The following is a 24,319-nucleotide window of genomic DNA, read 5'->3' as shown; positions in this document are numbered from 1 at the left end:
TATTAACTCTCAAACGATTTCTGTTTTCTCTCAATCACTCTATTACCATTCTCTACCTACACCATAAATTTGAATCGTCTAAGTGCATGATTGCCATATTTAAGTCGTAATAAAAGAAAAATCGATTTGTAACTTTCGATTCCGACATTGAAATATTTATTTCAAAAAAAGTATTAACTCTCAAACGATTTCTGTTTTCTCTCAATCACTCTATTACTATTCTGTACCTACACCATTAATTTGAATCGTCTAAGTGCATGATTGCCATATTTAAGTCGTAATAAAAGAAAAATCGATTTGTCACTTTCGATTCCGACATTGAAATATATATTTCAGAAAAAGTATTAGCTCTCAAACGATTTCTCTTTTCTCTCAATCACTCTATTACCATTCCCTACCTACACCATAAATTTGAACCGTCTAAGTGCATGATTGCCATAATTATTTCGAAATAAAAGGAAAATCGATTTGTTACTTTCGATTCCGACATTGGAATATATATTTCAGAAAAAGTATTAACTCTCAAACGATTTCTCTTTTCTCTCAATCACTCTCTTACCATTCTCTACCTACACAATAAATTTGAAACGTCCAAGTGCATGATTGCCATATTTAATTCGGAAAAAAAGGAAAATCGATTTGTAACTTTCGATGCCCAGAATTAAAATATTTATTACAGAAAAAGTAAAAACTCTCAAACGATGTTTCTTTTCTCTTAATGTCTCTCAAACGACTCTCTAACGATTCGCATTGAAAAAAATAAAAAAAAGTAAAGTGAGGGGGCCAACTTCACACAAGAATTTGAAATTGTTTTTACGGAGAAAGTAGGAACTCTCAAACGATATTTCTTTTCTCTCAAACCCTCTCAAACGATTCTCAAACGATTTGCGTAAAAAAAAGTTAAAAAAATTAAAGTGAGGGGGCCAACTTCACGGAGGTAGTGAGAACGGCGCTGTCATCGAAGTTGGTTACAAAAAGTCACTGGCCTCTATATATGGACTGGCTATTAGCTGTTTTTTTGTGCCTATTTGATGTTGACATTTAGTAAACCAAACTAGAGATGAGACGTATCGTTTACAACAAAACCTCCTTTGAGATGTCTTTTTATAAACATGGAGATTTTCTTGCACTGAATCTATTACTATTTTGTTTCATCATGTCTAATACATTAAAATTTTCAGACTTCTTTAGAATATTCGGTTCTTCTAGCATTGAGTACAATTTAGGTCCGTCTACTTCTAAAACAAGGTATTTTCCAAAATATTTAAAAATTAAGCAGTTTTGCTTCCCCGGCTACTTTGAGACGCGTTCTACTAGAACGGCTTTGGGATTTTTAACGCTAATTCCTGGAATTTAGTGGAATATTTGAGTTTTTTTCTGACAATTTAAACATAACCGTGTATTGTATATTATCTAAATAATATATTTTAAATGCATGATAATGGAATACTAAAAGATTTAGGGTTTTGACATTGTGTCGTTGTAGGATAGGAAAAAGGCGCCGAAGGTCCTAAATGGAAACAAGCAGTATTTGTATATTTGAATGATACTTAATGTTCTATAATATAAAATCATACTGTGATGAAATAAGTACTTTTATACTTTCTCAAATTACTAGTAAACATAGTCGATATGCTTTTAATTCAAAGTTTTGCGAGCATTATGTATGAAACAGTTAATTTATGCTTGGATCAAATTTAACAAGTTTTGTAATCGTTAGCCACAGTTTTAATTCTTTATTATCCCATGGAAATCTGCAAAATAAATGAAATGCGCAGTTATTATGATTTAATGGCTTATCAAAATTTAAAAAAAACCCTGGTTGGAGGGCGCTTCAGTCTGATTCTGTATAACATAGAAATAAGTTCCACTTTTTCGCAATATAGCTATAGTTTTTATATTCCTGATCAGAATATACGCATAAAAATAAAGACGTCTATCTGAATTATCGATAAGAAACATGAACAATCCTATTTAATTATCCTCTCTATATGAAAATTAAAATCCAAGGATTAGTGTTGAAAGTCCTAAACCCGTTGCAGCGGAACGCTTCACAAAGCATCCAGAGAAGTAAAACTGTTTAATTTTAAAATATAATTTTAAGATCAGATAGGCACAAAAAACGGCTAATAGCCAGTCCAGATAGAAATAATAAATAAAAAAATACTAAAAAGTGTATTCCGACGTAAATGTGTATTCTGTGTTGTAAATAATGGAAAATTGGACCATTTACATTTAAAAATGTGTTTAAGAAAATGGTTATTGTGAACTTATCTATTACTATAGGGAAGTGTGAATTTTTTTTATTTTTCGAAACATAAAACAACTCCAAAAAAATCACAAAAATATAAATTAGATCATTTCTTATCGTTTAAAATAAACTTTATTGATTGGCTATTGTAAAGTATTGCAACAAGTAATTTATAATAAAAGTTCAAATGGCTGTATGATAACTTTGTTTTGTACTGTAAAAAAAAAAAACAAATTTAAGGCAACAAAATGGACGGAGTGTAGTGGCTGTGCTGATTGTTAAAATTTTGAGAGTTTTTCATTTTAAGCTTTGAATCTCAATAAGACATTACATTGATTGTAACTTTTTTTCCTCTATCGAACTTTTAAGATTTTGATCGTTTGTTATTGAAACTTTTGATCAGTTTATCTTTTGGGAATATGGTATCCATTTTGTGATCAATCGTGTTGTGTGGCGCTTTTAGTGAGTATTAACTACTTGTTATGAAATAAAGATTTTTACTACATTATAGAAATAATTCTTTATGCTACTATTTTTTTATTATGCTAAGACTTTTTGATTTATTGAAATTGTCTAAATCCGGTGTTTTATTTAACGTGTCTGGCCTAATATTGTTGTAATTATTTGTTTGATATCTTTAACCCTAATTCATCAACTAAAAAGTCGTTTAGATTTGTTGAAATAATATTTAATTTTATGGTATAAAATGACCGATGGGTCAGCCATCGCCTGTTTAGGTGATATAACAGTAAAAACAACTTTTTAGATTGATGCGTTTTCTATAAAATAGCAAAAATATTCGACAAGATATGTTTAAAAAAATTAAAATATGATATTTGAAGGATGTTTGAATATCAAGATTTCAAATTTTGCAGTTTAACTAAAAGGGAAAAGTTGTATCGCTATATGTTCTATTCTATCATAAGCGTATAGCTTTTCCCCTTGGTTTCACTTGCTCTAACACCTGAGAAGCTTAAGAAGATTCCATTTGCTTATACATTGAAAAACTGATGGTTATTTTGGGTTATACAACTATTTGGTGGGTATGAATATTTTTCATTTAATTTTTGTTTAATAGAGTACTTTCTTTTATGTTATATGTTCTTTATAGTAAATTTAATATTCCTTTTTTGTTTCATTACCTTACAATGAAATAGGTAAGCAGATAAGCAAAATAAAATTAAAATTAAAGTGTCTACACTAGCCAATCATTTTTTTCCAGTAGGAAAGGAAATTAACTGTTAATACATACAACAAGTGTCAATCACTACAAGTTTACCTATGTATTTTAATAATATTTAACTCTCAGAACAAGACAAATATGTCACTGACTGCTGGTGAATGTCTTTTGATTTTAATTTGAATGGGAAAATTCAAAAAATTTAAGTTACTATTAATTTAGCAGTTGCATTGTCATTAATGTCTTTCTGCCACCAGGGTTGCTTATTACAAAGTACAATATGTAACATATCACTTTGGGAATCATTTTGTTTAATATTGTTGTGTAATATACAATTACTACAATTTGTCTAGGGAAATTAAATCCATGATATTTTGGTGACGAATATTCTTCCAACAGATAAAACACATCAAACTATTAGTTCTAATTAAAATGAACTCCCCCCTAGGTCATTTTTATGGTGGTGCCAGAGACAACTTATAAGGAAATTTTGTAACTATTCATCCCTTCAGGTATGATACTAGCTATAAAAACATCATGACTCTTGTGGGGGAGGGGGTGGAATGGGTAAAATATTAACTGTAAATTATGGTTTTTGAAAGCTTATTTTTATGTTTCTTTAATTCCCTGTCTTTAGGGAGAAACAAATTCACAAACCCTTTATTTGAAATACTTATAGCTAAACCATAGTACTGAAATGCACTGTGTACAAACATCTATGACATTATATTGTATTAGTTGCTTATTGACTATAATCACAGGGTTTCAAAGATTTAGTTGCCTTGCATACCAAGGAACTTACAGTTAACTTTTACTTATTCATAAAAGTTACCTGATATAATTGGTATTTTTATCTAACTTCTTACTTATAATATAAATGCGAATGTTTTGGATGGATGGATGTTTGTTAAGAAATTATTTATTTATTTTTGTAGAATAGTATTAGTAATAGCTATGTATCCACTGAATCAGGATTTTACAGGATTTGCTAGTGATAGCTATAGATTTTTATTTAATTTTTTTATTGTTAACAGAATACATAAAAAAAGAATTGAACATATCACATGATATTGTCTTTCTAAGATAATTCAAATTTAATTAGAATTAGAATGAACACAAGTTAACACAATTTAAAACTTTAGTATGTACTACCTGTCACCAGGGACTCCGTTCGCGCAGGATTCAAAAGAAACTTAAAGTATATATGCCTATGTATTCATCCAGTCTATGTTCTACACCCATGCCAAATTTAATGGAACATCCATCCATCTACCCATCCATATGTTCAAACATTCACATTTATAATATTAGTAAGTTAACAAATGCAAATGTGTTATAAATACATTTTATGACATTCAATGTAAGTTTTTTGTAGTAAATGGTCAAAATATTCATTGTATGTGATCTCATTATATATAAGAACACTCAAAAACATTGTCATAAAATTTTTTGTTACATAATTGTGAGCATCTTATGTAATAATGTATTAAGCATGGATTTCTGAGACTAAAATCCCTGTATAAAACATATTGTTTTAAATGGTGATTTTGATCTTAGAAACCCATGAGTAAAGACTTACGTCTTTAACACTCAGTTGTTGAAATGTCTAATATTTTAATTTTAGAAAATTGTATTAAGAAATGTTTGTGTCATTTATAAATATAAATGTCCTATGCCTATAGTTTGTTAAAAATTGCTCAATTGAATTGACAATTATTACAAAAAAATATGGAATAACTGTAGAAACCTTTGGTGTTTTATTTATTTTGGTACACTATGGCTGTTGTTGTTGTCATTCTGAGAGTTCATATAAATTTTTAATTATATCAATATTTAAACTTAGTGTGGAACATTGTGATTTCAGAAATTTAAAAAATATTTGTCTTTTGATAAAACATAATAATAATGATCACCTTCATTGCTTTCACAGATTAAATGTTATTAATATTCTTTTGAATACTGTGAATACAAAAAAGGTGGACTCATCTTTTAAAAGTAAACAAAACTGAAAACTAACAATTGCAAATTTTTTCACCATCTTATACTCTATAAAAATGTAATGTCAATGACAGTGATTGAGTACTATAGTGTTTCTATTTAATGTTGATTAAATGTAATGCAAATGATTTTAAAAGTAAGATAGATATGAGAGTCCTATCAACTAAATTTGTTTCAGATAAAGATGGGAGTATCAACTGATCATGAGATCGTTCTACACAAGTTCTTTATTACTCACTCTTAAAGAGTGATGGACTCATATAATTTATTTGGTGATGATGGAAGCGGTATGTTGGAAGGACTTACTGACCTTGGTGGAGCAGACAGCTTTGCTGGTAGCACATCATCTGGAGTAGCCGGAGAAAATAAAGATCCACCAGATAATAGGTACTTTTGTTTCTATTATTATTTGCTTCAATATATTATAATTCGGTACTAAAATATATTATTTTCATTAGTTACAGACAGGCTTACAGTCAAAGTAGTGTGGCACAGGAAGGATCGATACAAAAACTGGCGTCTTTTGGTAGTGGTAGTGCCCCTGGGCTACCCAGCAGTTCTCAACCGGTACCTAATTCAGGATCTGGTCCACCTGCGCCAGAGTACCATGATTATGGGGGCTATCCAAGACCGCGTCTTCCTCAACCAACCCATGGACCTCTTCATCCATCACATCATGTACATCCATCGCATTCTTATCCGGGTTATCATCCTGGACCTGACCCCATGTATTCTATGTCAGAACAAGGTTTGTGCAGTTTGTTACCCATTCTCAAAAAATTAATACATGTTTCCCTGCCAAAAAACGATTATTATTTACATGCAAAAATTATCTTTAGGTATTGGTGAAATGGGAGTTTGGCCCGGAGCTCCTGGAGCCAACAGATATTCACCAATAACTCCTGGCTATAGACATTCATATGAACATCAACAAAAAATGCATCAATATCCTCCTCAACAGGTAATATGATTTTTTTTTGCAAATGTTTACTTTAAATGTTTACTTTCCAAAAAAAAATTTTGCTTTAGTTTTTAAAATTTCAATTCAATTGTAAACATTCAAAAATATTTTTCAAATATTTGATAAAAGTTTTAAGAAAACATTAATCTGAGCAATTCTTATAAATATATGGTTTATTATTATTGTATAGGTATAAATAAAAAGAAATAATTTTTGCATAAAAGTTTTAATTATTTTCTTTGTAATATTACAAATGTGCAGTTTTAAAAATTTACTTTTAGTTACCTTTCTAATTACGTGACATCAGATTAAATGATGTGATGTACTAGTGAGTGCCGCCAGCCTTCGGCTCGGCTTCGGCATCGAGTTAACAAGCGCATTTTTAAATTCCTGTAATTTTGTTAAACGCGATATTTTTTTTGTACGAAAACTTGGATACAATCTTTCGATATACGACGAAATCGCTGCAAAGGACAATTCCTTGCATAAAAAGATTGTTGACAAGCACCTTTTTCACTAACGGCGCCACTGGGCACGTTAGTTATCTCAATGGAACCTTAATTTCTCATAAAAATACCGTCTTAAAGCTAAATGAAAAGGGGTTGTTTAGTGATTTTTTTACAAGTAATGAAATACTATGTTTCAACATATGTATTGCTTTATGACAATTGCAATAGTTTTGTTCTGTATTAATGTATATTTTTAATTCTAAAGAGTTCAAGTCTGGGGCTACAAGCGCAAAACGGAGCATATTTACCGAGACAGCCGCATTTCCCTCAGCCTTCGTCACAACAGATTTATGGACAACAGCAGGTATAACAATTATGGATCTTGGAATATGGAAATATTAGGATTGATTAAGTTTTTTACAGAATGTTACCAAAATTAACATTTTTTTTAAATTAAGTTATATATATAACTTTTAGCAGATAGCATAAAATAAACATAGTAATAATTATACCTTTGCTCTATATTATTATAATGTATTTGTAACATTGAAATTACTTAGTAAATTGATTATAAAATTTGTTTAATTTTATTTCAGAGTTATCCTAATTACACACAAATGCATCCACCGACTGCAACTAGAATCGGTCAACATCCAACATATCATCAACAAATGGATGTGAACGCTCATCAATATGGTTTACCTCATGGGCAACAGAATCACCCTGCTATACCCCAACATCAGTCACATCAAAATATGGCAAGTCACACTGGTGGCATTACATCTGGAATTCAAAGTCATCCAAATGCTCATTTGCATCATTCAGGAGCACCTTCTATACATCACGTATCTCGCCAACCTCCAGTTCCATCCTCTACTGTTGGCCCATCACATGTTGTTTCATCTCAGATGCCTTATGCATCACCTCATCATGCAGTTCCCATGAATTATCAACCTCATCAGGTCCAACATCCTCTTGATGTGAATGTAACCAATCAATACAATCCCATTAAGCCACCTGGTTTAGAAACTGGTAGTCCTCAGTATCGCCCACCGTTCCCACAGTTATCGCCCCAAATTTCACCACGCGCTCAAGTGTCTCCACGCCAACAACCACAACCTCAATTATCTCCACGACCGTTAATGTCGCCCGTAAAAGGACCCAGCGCTTCACCGCATGGACCTCGAAACCTAGTTCAGTCACCAGTTTCTTCTGGTGCTCCACCGGTTTCCGGATCATTTACATCTCAAAATACACTCCAAGCTTTAGAACAAATGGTTTTACCATCTGGTGGAGACTATCCCTATCAAAGAACCCCATCATCTCCAGCAGTTGGTCATATTTCTTCATCGCCCTCACAATGGAATCAAAACAAATTACCGACACCAATGAACGTTGGTCATATGGAAGGTGATCAATCTATTAAAAATTTGGAATCTGTGGCACCGGCAAATAACTTAAAATCTGATTTAGCCAAAAATACTTCTTCGATTGTACCAATAGAACAAAAGTCTATTGATAGGTCATGTCCGGAAAATGAAAAACAGATGGAGGCAGTAAACAAATCACATACATTCGTTCCACCATCAAATATGATAAATGTTTCAAAAGAAAATATATCATTAAATAATCCAAATAATTCTTCAATGACATCATCTACATTGAACCCGTGTGTTTCTGTCGACGAAACAGCGAAAAGCGATAGCCAAATTCAAGGACATCAACCAGCGGAAACAACTTGTGAACCTAACCTAGGAAATCCCAAAGATATAGAAAAGACTGACGTGCCTGGAGATTTACCAAGCAGTAATGAAAATAAAGATATTCAGCTTCAGACGATGGATCAACCCACTAAGAAAATTGGCAATGATGAGATAAGTCACATGACTTCTTTACCACCTTCTTCAGTGTCAAATACCAGCTCTGTTGATAATATACAAGCAAGTAGTCCACAATCTATTAATATACCTATGAGCCATGTATCTATAAATCCTACAAATAATAATGCAAATCAATTTGAAAGTTCACCAATTAATAATGTGACTAGAAATCAAGGATATCCAAATAATACGTTTCAAAGTGTTACAGGAAATGTTCAGAATATTATGTCTGAACCTATTTCAGCTAGTATGGTTACAACTGCATCAACAAGCCTGCAAAATAATCAAAATCTTAATGTAACTTCCACATTTCCCAGTGGACCTCCGACAGGCACACAGACAATATCCAATGGACAAAATATTCTTCCATCTACTCATACAATGCATGGCAATATTCCCAACACCGTGTCTTCGAGTATACCGGGTCACAATACGCAAGGTAATTTAACTTGCCTACCGCCTACATCTGTCAATATTATAGGAAATATACAAGCTACTATACCCAATTCCCCTACCAATGTATCCAATGTTCAAACAAATGCTCCTACCAATGTACCAAATATCCAATTAGGAATGCCAATGGGTGTTCAAAATGTTCATTCAAATTTGGGACCAACTATGCAAAATCAGCCTAATATTGTTTCAAACGTACCTCACAATATGAATCCTAATTTGATAATGATGGGATCAAACACTTTGCCACATCCTGGTATTCCAAATATGTTTGTGGCATCACATCACCAAGAGAGATTAGCCATTCAACAACAAATACAAGAGATATATTGTTTGCCTCCGTCTAATGAGAACCAGGAAAAAGTCAGATGTCTCCAGGAAAGACTAGCAATGTTGCAACAACATGAGACTAATGATAAATGTAGTGGTGGTCCTAATTGTATTTTACAAAATCCTATTTATGGCACAAAAATGGTTGAAAGTCCTCAAGTTACTAGCACGACAGGTCGAGGACGTGGAAAAGGCCCAACGAAACCTAGAAAACCGCGAGTAAAGAAGGAAAAAGTAATACCTCTATCTCAACCATTGGATCAACTACCCGTGTCAGAGGATTGTGTAACTGCAGGAACAGGTCTTCAGAGTCATTTAGAATTAGATACTGAGATGACTGAAGATATGTCGAATTTAGACAGCAGTGCAATCTCTATGGATGAAATTAAATTTGGAAAAGTAAAAAAACCGCGCGCACCACGAAAAAATAAAGAGAGAAAACCAAGGACACCAAAAGTTACTAAAGAACCGGGAGAAAAACAAATAAAAGAACGAAAGAAGCGCGAGTCTAAAGATCCTAATGCACCTAAAAGAAAGCGTAGCGTCAAAAGAGGAACAACAGAAATCCAAGCAGATACTACAACGAGTAATGACTTACTCGAAAAAGATGTTTCTTTTAACACTATGATAGATTTTAATGCTGACAATACTGCAACAAACCTCGAACCCGTTAAAAATCTTTCACAAATGTCATCATTAGATGAATGTAACGTCACAGACTTTGATGATATTCCTGTTTCAAAAATAGCTATTAAAGATTTGCTCGAAGAAGCAGAAGCCAAACGCGAACAAACTGAGAAAGATGAAGACGTAGATTTCACTTTTACACAAAAGAAAAAGGCATCTAAGAAACGATCATCTGGCGGAGGAAGCTGTAAAAAAATGATAGCCAAAAAAACACCAAGTGGAAAAAGGAAAAGACGAGGCGGATTGATACCAGATTCGGATGGAGAACCTGATGATTTGATGACTACTCCTCCTCCTTCACCTCCACCTGAAGGCGACGACAGTTTAAAGCGTCGTTCTGCCAGGAATACGCAGCGCAAGAAATACACTGACGACGTTATGTTGCGATTGTCTGATGATGAGTTTACCATGGCAACCCCGAAATTAGAAAAAGAATTGGAAGACTCAAATCACGATACCAAAGATTTTCAACGATCGGAGACTACTCCAAAACCAAATTACATATATGTAAATACAACAGAAGAAGATTCAATGATTGTTCAGCATGTTCTAGCATGCCGTATGGGAAAACGAGAACTTAAACCTGAACCACCTGCAGATGAACACAAAAAAGAAGATAAAATTGAAAATTTGGAAACTGAAGAATCATTACAAGAGAATAAACAATTACATGATGAAATAGCCGGACCCAGTAACAGCAACAATATTAAATTGGAAAATCCAAATAATGTCGAAGGAACAGAAATAGTAGAAAATAAAGACAATAAGTTTACCTCTGACGATGATGTAATTGAAATGAAAAATAAAAAACCAGTTATGGTTGATGTCGAAGAGTATTTTGTGAAATATCGTAATTTCTCTTATTTACACTGCGAATGGAAAACTGAAGAAGAGTTATATAAAGGTGATAAACGAATATTTTCTAAAATCAAACGATTCAAACAAAAACAAGCTCAACAATTGAATATATTTGAATTATTAGATGATGAACCATTTAACCCTGATTACGTTGAAGTTGAAAGGATTTTGGACATGTCTGAGAATCAAGATCCAGCAAACAATACAGTTGTAAAGCATTATTTAGTAAAATGGAAAAGCTTACAGTATGAAGATTGTACTTGGGAGTTAGAAGAAGATATCGATGTAGACAAAATAAAGCAATATAAAATATTTAGCGAAATCCCATTGAAAGAAAAATGGAAATTTAAAAAGCGGCCATCAGCTGATAATTGGGTACAGTTAAAAGAATCTCCTCTTTACAAGGGTGGAAACACACTAAGGCCTTATCAACTTGAAGGCTTAAATTGGTTGTTGTTTTCTTGGCATAACAATAGAAATTGTATCCTGGCAGATGAAATGGGCTTGGGAAAAACGATTCAAAGTCTTACATTTGTTAATTCCGTTTGGGAGTATGGCATTAGAGGACCTTTTCTAATTATTGCTCCACTTTCGACGATACCAAATTGGCAAAGGGAATTTGAGGCTTGGACTGAGATGAATGTAGTGGTTTACCATGGATCGCAGCTAAGCAAAAGTATGATTCATGACTATGAATTCTATTATAAGGATGCACAAGGCCAACCAATTAAAGAAATAACGAAATTTAATGTATTAATAACAACCTTTGAAATGATTGTAACTGATTTTCAAGAATTAAAATTATTCAACTGGCGGATTTGCGTTATAGATGAAGCACATAGACTAAAAAATCGTAATTGTAAATTATTAGAAGGATTACGTCAGCTTCATTTAGAACATAGAGTGCTTTTGTCTGGGACACCTTTACAAAATAATGTAAACGAACTTTTTTCGTTACTCAACTTCCTGGAGCCTTCTCAGTTTTCGAGCAGTGATGCATTTTTAAATGAATTTGGGCAATTAAAGACGGAATCTGAAGTGATTAAATTACAAGCCTTATTAAAACCCATGATGTTAAGAAGACTGAAAGAAGACGTTGAAAAAACTTTAGCGCCGAAAGAAGAAACAATAATTGAAGTAGAACTAACAAACATTCAAAAAAAATATTACCGGGCTATTTTGGAAAGAAATTTTAGTTTCTTACAGAAAGGTACAGCATCTGCTGCCAACATTCCGAATTTAATGAATACAATGATGGAATTAAGAAAATGTTGTATACATCCATATTTACTTAATGGAGCTGAAGACCAAATACAATTTGATTACAAACAAGCAAATGGAGAAGACAAAGAAGCCTATTATAAAGCACTTATACAATCCTCTGGTAAAATGGTTTTAGTTGACAAATTGTTACCTAAATTGAAAGCCGGGGGACATCGCGTCCTAATATTCAGTCAGATGGTCAGATGCCTAGACATTTTGGAAGATTATCTTATGTTTAGGAAATATTCTTACGAAAGAATCGATGGTCGTATACGTGGCAATTTAAGACAAGAAGCTATTGACAGGTTTTCCAAACCCGATTCAGATCGCTTCGTTTTCTTACTGTGTACTAAAGCAGGAGGATTAGGTATTAATTTGACAGCAGCTGATACTGTCATAATATATGATAGTGATTGGAATCCGCAGAATGATTTGCAAGCTCAAGCGCGATGTCACCGCATAGGTCAACAAAAAATGGTTAAAATCTACAGGTTGATTTGTCGCAACACTTATGAAAGAGAAATGTTTGATAAAGCTTCATTAAAACTGGGTCTGGATAAAGCAATTTTACAAAGTATGAATACGTCGCAAGGTAAGGAAGCAGGCTTAAAGCAATTATCTAAGAAGGAAATCGAAGACTTATTAAAAAAAGGTGCCTATGGAGCTGTAATGGATGAAGACAACGCGGGCGACAAATTTTGCGAAGAAGATATAGAAATGATATTGGCTCGCCGAACTCAGGTTATACAAATGGAGTCCGAGAAGGGTTCTACATTTTCAAAAGCTAGTTTTGCAGCAGCTGATCAAAGATCTGATATTGATATAAGAGATCCTGATTTTTGGAATAAGTGGGCAAAGAAAGCTGAAATCGATACTACTGAGAAAAAGGAAGACGAAGATTTAATAGTAACGGAACCTAGAAAACGTACAATCATTAAAAGATATGGCCACGATGATGGTCCCATGGAAATGTCCGATATGGAAGTGACACCAGATTCTGAAGACGACGAAGAAGGTAAGAAATTAAACACCAAATAAATGCTTGTTAAGTAATAAAATCCCAAAAGGATATTGATTCCTTCCTTATTGCGGATGTTGAACCATTGCGCTTCATAACCAGTTAACAAGATTTAGACAAGATAAATTTATAAAGTCAATGAAAACGAAAAACTGTCTGCTTATTAAGACGATATTTAGTCTTTTGAAATAAGAAAACTATCAAATGTACATAACTTGATTATTAACACGGGATGTTTACCAAGTGGGCTGGTGAATTCTTCGACGCTTCTTCCGATCTCAATTTTGAAGCCGTCTTAAGAATCACATACAAGATGCAACAGCCGCTTGAGAGAGATTTTACTAAGAAAATATTTATATGATCCTCTTATGAAGATAACTGAAATTAGTTTATGTACATAAATGTGGTTTCGAAAAAAATTTTTACTTTCAGTTTTTTGTTTTTATTTTAATTTTTTTTTTAAATAGAAGCTTTCCTCTTATTATTTTTACACTAAATTGAATTACTCATTCTTTTAAATAACCTAACAAAGTGTGTTAAATAAATTTAAATTCTGGAAAGTAAAACTACAATTTTTCTCTCTTATCAATTCTCGACCTTTTCAAGACCATTTATGCAATATTATGTTTATTTCTGATTTTTATTTTAGGTATAAGCTTAAGAAGCAAAAGGAAGAAAGACAAGCTGGGTAGAAAAGGAAGGAGATACGCAAGTGATGAATATGTTCCAAGGCATGAGGGAGTGTCTGTTGATGAGGAGGTGGTTTACGGATCATGGACTAGATCAGAATGTTTCAAGATTGAAAGAGGCTTGCTTACTTTTGGGTAAATATCTTTATTTCCAGATATTGAAAGGCTTGCCAATTTTTTCAAATGCAAAATATTTTCAACTATAAAGATTTCAAATCATTATTTAGTAGTAAATTCATTTAAACAGTGTAGAATCAGCAAATTATATAAACTAAACTAAATTGTTAAAGTGGTTTAAATAATGTTTGAACACTATACATCAGCAACTGTTTACACATGTTCGATTTATTTAAAATCAAAATTACACATCTACATGTTTAATTGATTAAAAAAATATGATAATTTTATTTTATAGATGGGCGCGATGGGAAGAAATTATAGATAAAAACCAGTTTAGGAAAGGTTGGACACTGCCTGTGATTGAAGACTGTGCTAGAATTATTGTAAGTTTGTACACTCCAATTTTTTAAAAATGGGTAAAAATTATATAAATTCAAAAAACATCGTGTATTATATATTATTGATTCAAATTACGATTTAATACAATAAAATATGACGGAACCGCAAAATCAATTATATGTTAATCCAATTCCCTGAGATATGGTCCCTTCAATTATTTTATCATTTTGTTTAGAGATTATAAAGAACACGTCAATATGTTTCTTTAAATGACTGTTTCTGTGGGCCCGAATCTTATACAAAAAAAAAAGATCCCCTTCATGTATGGATGATTGTTACCACATAACTCTAGAACGGCTTAACGGATGTGGATGAAATTTGGAACATGATAAATATTATATATATACATTCTGGTGTATAGGTTATTCATTTTTTTAGCGAGGTTGCGACGGATAGGTAGTAGTTATATTATTATTTTGTGTGTAAATGTTTTTATTAATTTTAGCACATTTTTTTATACTTCTACCATTTTTCGAGAAAAATCCATAAACAATAATTATAATTGTAAATCATTGACACTTTGTTATTGAACACTGTATAAAAATAGTTTATAAACTGTTTAGGAACTTCCTAATGATGACTTGCCATGCTAATACCGAGAAAGTTTGAGACTTTCACTGAGTTCAAAGAATCTTTTTCTGAACAATTAAAAAACTTTTTCGATTTTATTTTTCTGTATAGTTCTTGTTAAAATTCTTTTTTTTTTATGAATTGCAGGTATTATATTGTTTACGTCACTATAAAGGCGACGAAAAGATAAGAAATTTCATATGGGATTTGATAGAGCCCTGTGAAAATGGTGAAGTTACTATTTCTAGAAATCACAGTGGTCTTCATAACCCCGTACCTCGAGGTAGAAATGCTAAGAAAAAGAATCGCCTTAAAGAAGTTCCAAAACTAAACGATCTTCAAAAATGGGAAGATCCGTGTCATTGGAGTTCTACAGATAAATATGACTGTGAAGCCTACCTGGAAAGTAGTTACAAGAAACATTTATTTCGACATGCCAACAAGTAAGCTTATATATTGTCAGTATTGGTAATGAAATAAAATAGGAGGTTATTAATTTCTTCTCATTGATTGGCAGTTGCATGTGGAATTAGATAAGGGCCATGGCTGCTTATTTTTAAGCGAGTTGATATATTTTATATGTATTCTTTAACATGAAACTTAAGTGATACATGTCCAGTAAAGGCAAGGAATACATTCCAATTTTTAATTCTGTGCGGACGGATTCGCGGGCAACAGTTCGTTTTATTAAATCACTAAAATGCTAGATAAACATAATCCATGTCAGAATATAAATATATTGCTTGAATTGTATTTTACTATATTTTTGTCTTATTCCAGGGTATTATTGAGAGTTCGAATGATGTATTATATTAAACATGAAGTAATCGGCGACTACGCTTCGCAGATAGAGAGTGGTGTTCATGCCAGGTAATAAATAAACATCAAACAATAAGAGAAAAATATATAAACTTCACAGTAATTTATATTAAAAATAAAATAATGCTTTGTTTTATCAAACAAATCATTTATATGAGATATATGTTACATTAGTGTTCCATCCATTTGATACATACATACATTTTAGTTCTTTGGGAATGCGTGTGCCGCGTGGCGTGGACAGCACGCCGCCGAGACTGTGGTGGGACACTGAATGCGATGTTTCCTTGCTCGTTGGAACATACATACACGGATATGAAAATTATCTTGCCATGCGATCTGATCCACAACTCTGCTTTGTGGACAAGTTGGGCCCACCAGACGATGCCGAATGTACTGACATCAAGTAAGTTCCAAATATAATTATACAATTCTAGCTAATATTGATCTGTTATCTAGATAATTATTTCTACTGGAATACGAACTCGAAGTTCTGAGGCAGATTAAAGTGGATATAATTATGTAAATTGTGTAATTTAAAAATAGCTAAGATGATAATTAACAATATAACAGGAGCGAAGAACGCAAAGTGCGCGGAAGTGTTGTGGGAGACGAAGACTGCACGGATGAGGTGTCGAGCGGCGCGGGAGCCACTTCGCCCGCCGCCTCGCCGCGAGCCTCGCCGCGCCCCGACGCGGACGAGGAGGCGCGCGGCACTCATCTCTGGCCCTCCATGCAGGACCTCAACACGCGGCTGCGTCGTCTCATCACCGCCTATCAGCGCAACTACAAGCGCGAGGAGCTCAAGATGCAGCAGCGAGCCAAGGTTCACCAATTACAGATTTCACTCACATTAAACCTATCATTTCATATCACTTTTAGACCATCTATGGGTGTTATAATACTTTTTTTTATTATGGTAACTCGAGAGATACGGCTCTCTTTAAGGATCCTGATACAAAACTCCTCATTAATTTATATTTATTGAGTTTTAAATGAATGAAAGTGTTATTATATTTTAGCTAATATAGAATCAATAAGATCAAGTGTTAAGGATAGTACTATAAACTATAACGGTCTTCTGGAATACAATACGTATCAAAATATTTGTGACAATTGCACGTAAAAATAATTGTACAATGTCATGCAATAAAATTAAAAATTATTGTTTTTTTTAAATAACTACTATCAAAAACTTATTTCAATTTTCCATTTATTTAGTCTATCAAAGACTGTAACCATTTTAATTTTTTTTAAAATAAAGTTAGACAAATAATCTTTTGAAAATTTTAAAAAGCTCTCCTTTGCAAAAGTGATAAGAATTTAACAAGTCAATTTAGTTCAGCCGTTGGCTCCTTAAATTTATGTTTTGTTATGTTAGCATATTGACACACATGCTAGTTATTACTGTTTGAACTACCCTAATGTAACTTTTATATTAAAGATGGAACGAAGAGAGCGAATGGACCAACTTGCTCGCGACGAAGTGTCCCAGTGGCGGTGGACCCGAGCCGATGAAGAAGCGTTCCGTCGGACCGTTGCATCTTACGGAGTCGAATTCGACCCGGCCACTAAAAGCTTGCGCTGGAATCGCTTTAGATCTTTGGCAAGATTAGATTCCAAGAGCGACGACGCACTAACCGATTATCTTAAAGCGTTTATGGCTATGTGCAAACGACAGTGTGGATTGTCAGTCGGAGAAGCGGAGCTGCCGACAAGAGTCGATCTTAAAGCGGAACCTATCGGCGAGGAAAGAGCAATAGCAACATTGGAAAGGTATTAACATTTCATAACAAGCAAAATTATTAGTTAGATAGTGATTTTGCTCCGCAATGATTATTGTAACCCTTATAATGTTATTTAGTTTATATGATATATGTGATTTAGAATCGATTTGCTCCGTGTGTTGCGGGAGGAGGTGGCTCCGCACCCCGCGCTCGAGGCTCGCCTTGCCCTCGCCGAGCGCTCGCTTGACACCCCGCCCTGGTGGCAGCCCGCGCGCCATGACAAGCTGCTCGTGCTCGGCGTCTGCAAGTAAGTTATTGAATACTCTGTACGATGCTTCTCTTAAACTTTTCATTTCGACCATTAAATTCAGGAAAAATATGTGTTTTCAAGATTCATAATAGGCCATAATAATTTACCCAGGAAGTCTTGAAATCACCAATTAAGCATTAGTATTTAGAATTCATTGGACCAAGTGTGTGCAATTTTTTTTTTGTGTGCCAATCAATATAATTTAATAATGCATTTTATGTTTTCGAAACAGGCATGGATTGGGCGATACATATAACAAAATCTTTTGTGATCCAAAACTACCATTTAGTGATTGTGCTAGAAAATGGCAATCAAAATATAAAAGTAGTAAAAAAGATTCCGAAAAGTTATCTTCAGATGAGGAAGAGAAGAGTAATTATGAGGGAGTTAACGAGACCCGTATGTCTCTTCGTCGCAGCAAACGCACTTCGAATGTATGCGATCGCGATACAGAAGAAGACATGGATGCCTTAAGTGAGCTTGAAACGTTAGCCAAATTGGGGCGCGTGGAGGAATCCTTGTCACCCGAATTATGGTTTTCGGAGAGAGCCTTAGAAACAAGGCTACATCATATTGCGCACGCGGTTCAAAATTGCGAATGGCCTGGGACATCGCTTTCTCATAAATCCGGTGAAAGTCACCCACAGACAGAGACACAAGACGAGCGCAAGCAGAGCCAGAAACGTCACATAGCTATCGATGTAGAAACCGAGCGCGCCAAACTACACGCTTTACTCTCTTCGCCTCAAGCAGCGCATACGTCCAGCCGCGAAGTTCATAGAGGAAGCGGTTCCACTGTCACTGGAGTTAGTTGCGTCACCCACACAGACCGAGATGATGCGTCAAGTGACTCGGGTTCTCGACGGTCCACTCCGGCACCACCGCCGGCGCATCAGCGCATAGCGCCTTCGCCGGCCCCGAGCGCCACGGCGGCTTCCCCGGCGCCGACCCCCGCCACAACCGTGGCCTCGGCTGCATCGGCTGCATCGGCCGCGCCTGTCGACCTGTCGGCACCTCTTGACCTCAGCGAAGCTCAAGACTTCTCCATGGGCCGGCGCACCCCGCAAACTAGTGAACAGTCTGCTGCTGCTACTCCACCTCGCAGTCGACTTGACGATACTTTAACTAGACTAATGAAGAGGAAAAATGTGGTAATTTTTTTATTTATTTAAATCATGCATGAGTACTTTAGTGTGTATGGTAATTCGATTTACATTTTACAAATAAATATATTCTAGGCTAGAAATTGCTAGACATTCTGGGGGTTCTGCTGACGTAAGCCACATATGTACCATAGAACCCATTACATAACGTGGAGTAAAGAGCGGACAAGCAAAGCTTGTCGAGCGTCATCGGACGATGTCTCTAACACCAGTATAGGGGCTTTCAAGTATTTCCATATTTTTGTTTCCATAGGATGATTTCAGCCGAGTAAAGATCGTCTGATGATTGTTTTGATGTAAACATACCTAATATATGATTGCTAAAGAAAATTAAAATATCTGCTATGACGGCGCCATAATCCCGAAATGGAATCACTTAATAATATTTCTTCCTTTTTAATCTATATCTAATTTTATGGAACAAAATTGAGTTCTGTTTAGTTGCAAACGCTCCTAATCCACGAAATGGATTCACCGAAAACAGTTTTCATAATTATGTACAGTTTATTCCGGATAGTTTTTATATACATCTATATATATAAAAGAAAGTCGTGTTAGTTACACTATTTATAACTCAAGAACGGCTGAATCGATTTGACTGAAAATTGGTGGGCAGGTAGCTTAGAACCAGGAAACGGACATAGGATAATTTTTACCCTGTTTTCTATTTTTTATTCCGCGCGGACGGAGTCGCGGGTAAAAGCTAGTATATTATATAGTAATTAATGTTTATTATACATCAAAAAAGCATTCATTTTAAATTTTTTCTCACGGCTAAATCTATTTCTTGGTAATATTCCAAGGTAAACCAGTCGGTGACATGAATAAATTTAACGATGTATATTTAACCCTATTGTAATTTTATGACATTTAATGATTTTATAGTATATTTATTTATAACAAACGAATAAAGTTATGACTTGAATTTTACAGCCTGCACCAGAGCAAATATTTGGAAAGGAAAAGAAGAGGAAAAAACTAGATGAAATTGTACTTGGTTTGTCAGCAGCCAAAAGTCAACAAACTTCAACTCTTGCTTCTACTTCCCCATTTGATCCACCGCGTAGTCGAAGCTCATCGATACTCCCTGAGGTCACTGTCACACCAGCAGCACCTCCTACTACTGCGAGTACACCACCTTCACAAAAACCTTTTTCTGTGACTGTCACTAATGTACCATCGCCTCACGCCTCTTCAAAAGAACTGTCATCATTTTTACAACAATCCCTTGAACAGGGTAATAAAACTCAAAAACCAGTGACTTCGTCGATTCCCATAAAATCATACTCACATGAAGCTAAAGTGAACAAATGGTTGGCTGAACAGCAAGCGAGTGCTGATTCCCGCCGACGCGGAGTGCCTCCTCGTCTTGCTCCCGATGAGCATGTGCCTGTTATTCATCGTGTTACTGGAAAACGAATAGTTGGCCACAAGGCTCCCCAATTGAAACATTTAGCCCAATGGATAGCAGAGAACCCAATGTATGACATTGATTCAAAATGGACAGAAGGCATAAAAGAACATGTAAAGTTACCACAAGATGTAAGGAACCAAAGACATTCCCCAATGCAGTCGACGAGTTCTCTAACCGACCGCAAAAAAGGAAGACCTCCAACCCTGGACACCCCCACATCCAATGTTTTATCATCAAATCCACATTTGAACCAAACTATGGCTGGTTTAAATCCTTCACTGTTGGCTAGTCTATCTAGCTTAAGCGCATTCGATCCAAAGACCTTAGCTGCAACTCTATCCAATTTAACTGGATTTGATCCAAAACTCCTTTCTAGCCTCAGTAGTTTTGACCCAAAGAACAATCCACTTCTTAATTCGTTTAATAGTATGCCTAATTTATTGGGCAATATCACAGGAGGCAATATTTTCGCAAATTTGGCTGGTTTAGGCCTTCCTGGATTTTCTTCTCTTGACATAAATGCTCTAAGTGGATCAAGTACATCGGGAGATAAATCAAAATCTAGAAAGTCGACAGAAACTAGCAGTGCATCAACTTCAAAAGCGGCAAACTCTCAATTTCCCTTTGTATTCCCTAACCCAAACATGCTGTATCCACAACTGGGCTTAAGTGGCTTATCGCCTTTTGGTGTACATTCTGGCATGTCTTCTGCATATGACGCCTTAGGACTTTTGAGTAGCAATTTGGCAGCAAGTTCTAGTGGAACAACATTGCATACTTCCAGTCATAATTCAAGAACTGGTGCAAAAACGACGACACCCCGATCATCTACAGTAGTAACTAACTCTTCAACATCAAGACAACAAAAAGTGACCGATCGGCAGCAATCCAGTCATCTGCCTCAAATATTATTACCACAAGATCCCTATCTCCTGGAGACACTGTCGAAGCAATCCTTGAATTACGATGCTGCGTTGAAAGCAGAAGCTAAGCAGAGAGCTCGCGATATCGATAACAGTGATAATACAGCAACTGATTTGTCTAAATCGGATAAAAAGAAAATCCCTTTTGATTCATCGCGACCGTATGTTCCTCCAGAGTTTGCAGCTGTTCAAGAAAAGCTTTTAAAAGGCGACAAGAAGGATATTGATATTAGTAAAATGCTTTTGGAACAAATGGCTTCAGGTGCTTTAAGTGCAAGTCTGGTTAGTTCTGCGGAAGCTAAGAAAAATAAAGATAATGAGAAAGATTCGTCTGATAAAAGTAAGTCTAGTGCAGATTATTTATCTAGACTTGCAAACGAAGATAGCATTGCCAATTTGACACTGGCACATAAACGAACGCTTGAAGAGATTCATAATGAGCCTGAAAATTTAGCTTTACAACCATCTGCTAAAAAAGGAAAAGAAAATCCGAATTCAGAAATAATTACAAATATAGACAAACAATCTGATCATTCTACACATACTGGGGAAATGGACCTCGAAGATTTAATCGCTCCATCAACAGTCATTAAAACTGGACTGAAAGCCAGCGATTTCGAAATGAACAAACCGGGCGATCCCTCGTCGCAATTAATGTCATTGACCATAGACAAGGAAGATAAACAATTTAAGCATAGCAATGTAGGCATGGATGAAAGCGGCGTGCACGACAGTGATGATATTCTTGACTGCACAAGTAATGTTACTGACATTGACAAAAAACTAGAGGTTGGCAATGATGAAAACAATTCCGAACTGTCTTCTAGTGATAACACAAAAAAAGGAAACAGAAAAAAAGGTCGAAAATCTTCTGAAGAAAATTTAACGGCAGGACCACGTCGCGAGTTGCGATCTAGTGCTGGGCGTTTATCAACTGACGGAACCTGTCATTGACTGAATATTTAATTAACAGCTACATTCAGGGTGTTTCCCAGAAACAACCGACATTCATAATATGAAAGAGGGCCTAATTATTTTGTTATTTTAAATGAATATTTTAGTTCCGTTACACTTAATAGTATTATTTTGCATTGCATATTTATAAATGTAACAGAACTGGGCGATTAAAAAACAAAAATGGATAACGTTTAACAAGAGTTTACGATCAACTTCAAGATTTTTTTTTTTCAATTGAAATAAAACTTATAATTGTTGACTGTGACACATAACTCGTCACATTAAAATTCAATTCGTGTTACGAGTAAGCTTTACTAATTTTACTTTTTACGCAAAACAGTTTTGATTTTTATCTTTTTTAATATAGGAAATATGAAATCTGATATCTTTCTTTATTAATACAAATAAAAGTAGACGATATTAAATGTATATTAAAATGATCATGAACTTACTAAGGACTCGTAATAATGGCAAATCAATTTGAATCTTACAATTTATCAATTACTTGAAATTTGACTCTTGATTTTTACAGAACCCATGTAAGATTTACAATAAATTTATTTTTCCTAAATGGATCGTTATAAGACTTAGAATAGCTATTTTAAGAGGTTACTGATAATCTAAACCGTTTTGTTATAAAAATCCCTATTATTACACATTATTGTTAGAAGACTGGATACTCCACATGCATTTTGAGTATATGAATTTTCATTGTTTTACTTTTAAGTATTAAATTAATATCAAAATATCTTCAATGTCCAAAACTGATGTTTATCATTTTCTCTGTCACGGGTACTCCAGTTTAAATAATTTCGTTAGTACTTTGAACTTTCTTTACGGCTGAAGTGATTGATATCTTGATGCTTTTTATCGCCACATGTAATAGAATAGAATATAATCAGACTGGAGTTTATCTAGACCTCTTCTATGTTCTTACATTTAGATTTAAGCTTTATATTAAGGAACACTTGGCGATGCAATTTAAAAAATATTCAATTGTAGCAACATTAAAATTCAGTGTATTTTGGTAGTTTATTTTTCTCTTGTGGTTTTCTGTTTAGAAATAAGTGGAGAGAATCATGTGTAACGCTGAATGTGATAAAATTATTTATTACATGTATTCTTATTTTGCATTGCATTGCTGTATTGATGAATATTGTATTGTAGATAATAATTAATGTGACAAATCATGAATAAATATTTAAAAATCAAATCGCATATTTTTAACACGCATTAACAGCATTTCAGCTTTTATAAAAATATACAAAAATCTTAACGCGACACACTGGACAATGTTTCGTCTTTCATAGACATTTTCGTGTGATATATTTGAGTATATTTATGCTTCAGTTTGTTTAGTATGACTTAATACATGTCTTATAACTTGAAATTTAACGAATATGCGATGCGTACGTATCTATTACAATGATTCCCCGGCAAGGACATTTTTAAAAGTAAACAGAAAAAATATTGATTATACAGATGTAACATAAAAAGAGAAACACGACACGTATTTTGCTGCGGCCAGACGTCACGCGCGAACGCGAATATTCGCGCTCTTGGACAGGTGTAGCCACATAAAGCATCGTAGTCGAAGCGCGTGAAAAATACACTTGCGGCGCATTCGGTAAATTGCCTACATTTTAGTCGAGTAAGGCCAGTAAAAATTATACGGCCACTGGCGTGGCGAGTATAATTTTTAGCTTTCACTTTTTTTGCTCAAATAATAATTAATTGTCGCTTAGATAAAGCTGCAATTAATTATTATAAGGACCACCTGTTAAATTTTCTAAGTTACGCAAAATTAAATGTGCTATGAAAATTGTTTTGAAATGAAATTCAGTTTTGGATAAAAGATGAATTACGAACATGTGAATATAAATAGCGAAAAATACAATGA

General features: G+C 34.3%; 1 protein-coding gene and 1 non-coding gene across 2 annotated transcripts; both read left to right on the top strand.

Moving 5' to 3' along the window:
- The first annotated feature begins 2,498 nt into the window (after positions 1-2,498).
- On the top strand, positions 2,499-22,749 carry LOC106710781 (chromodomain-helicase-DNA-binding protein 7). The gene is made up of 16 exons (XM_014502942.2): positions 2,499-2,713; positions 5,608-5,816; positions 5,888-6,177; positions 6,269-6,390; positions 7,105-7,203; positions 7,436-13,325; positions 13,978-14,152; positions 14,433-14,520; positions 15,254-15,549; positions 15,887-15,976; positions 16,134-16,331; positions 16,499-16,751; positions 17,370-17,701; positions 17,813-17,959; positions 18,195-19,113; positions 20,059-22,749. The coding sequence occupies exons 2-16, from the start codon at positions 5,680-5,682 to the stop codon at positions 22,414-22,416; spliced, it is 11,394 nt and encodes a 3,797-aa protein (XP_014358428.2). The 5' UTR covers positions 2,499-2,713; positions 5,608-5,679; the 3' UTR covers positions 22,417-22,749.
- On the top strand, positions 15,105-15,191 carry LOC123721459. Its single transcript, XR_006756242.1, has one exon. It is a non-coding gene; the product is annotated as a small nucleolar RNA U6-53/MBII-28 (small nucleolar RNA).
- Positions 22,750-24,319: the final 1,570 nt, after the last annotated feature.

The sequence above is a fragment of the Papilio machaon genome, chromosome 1 (genome assembly GCF_912999745.1).
Source record: "Papilio machaon chromosome 1, ilPapMach1.1, whole genome shotgun sequence".
Lineage (NCBI taxonomy): Eukaryota > Metazoa > Arthropoda > Insecta > Lepidoptera > Papilionidae > Papilio > Papilio machaon.
The sequence above is the reverse complement of the archived record's forward strand: the minus strand, read 5'-3'. Positions and strand labels throughout refer to the sequence as shown.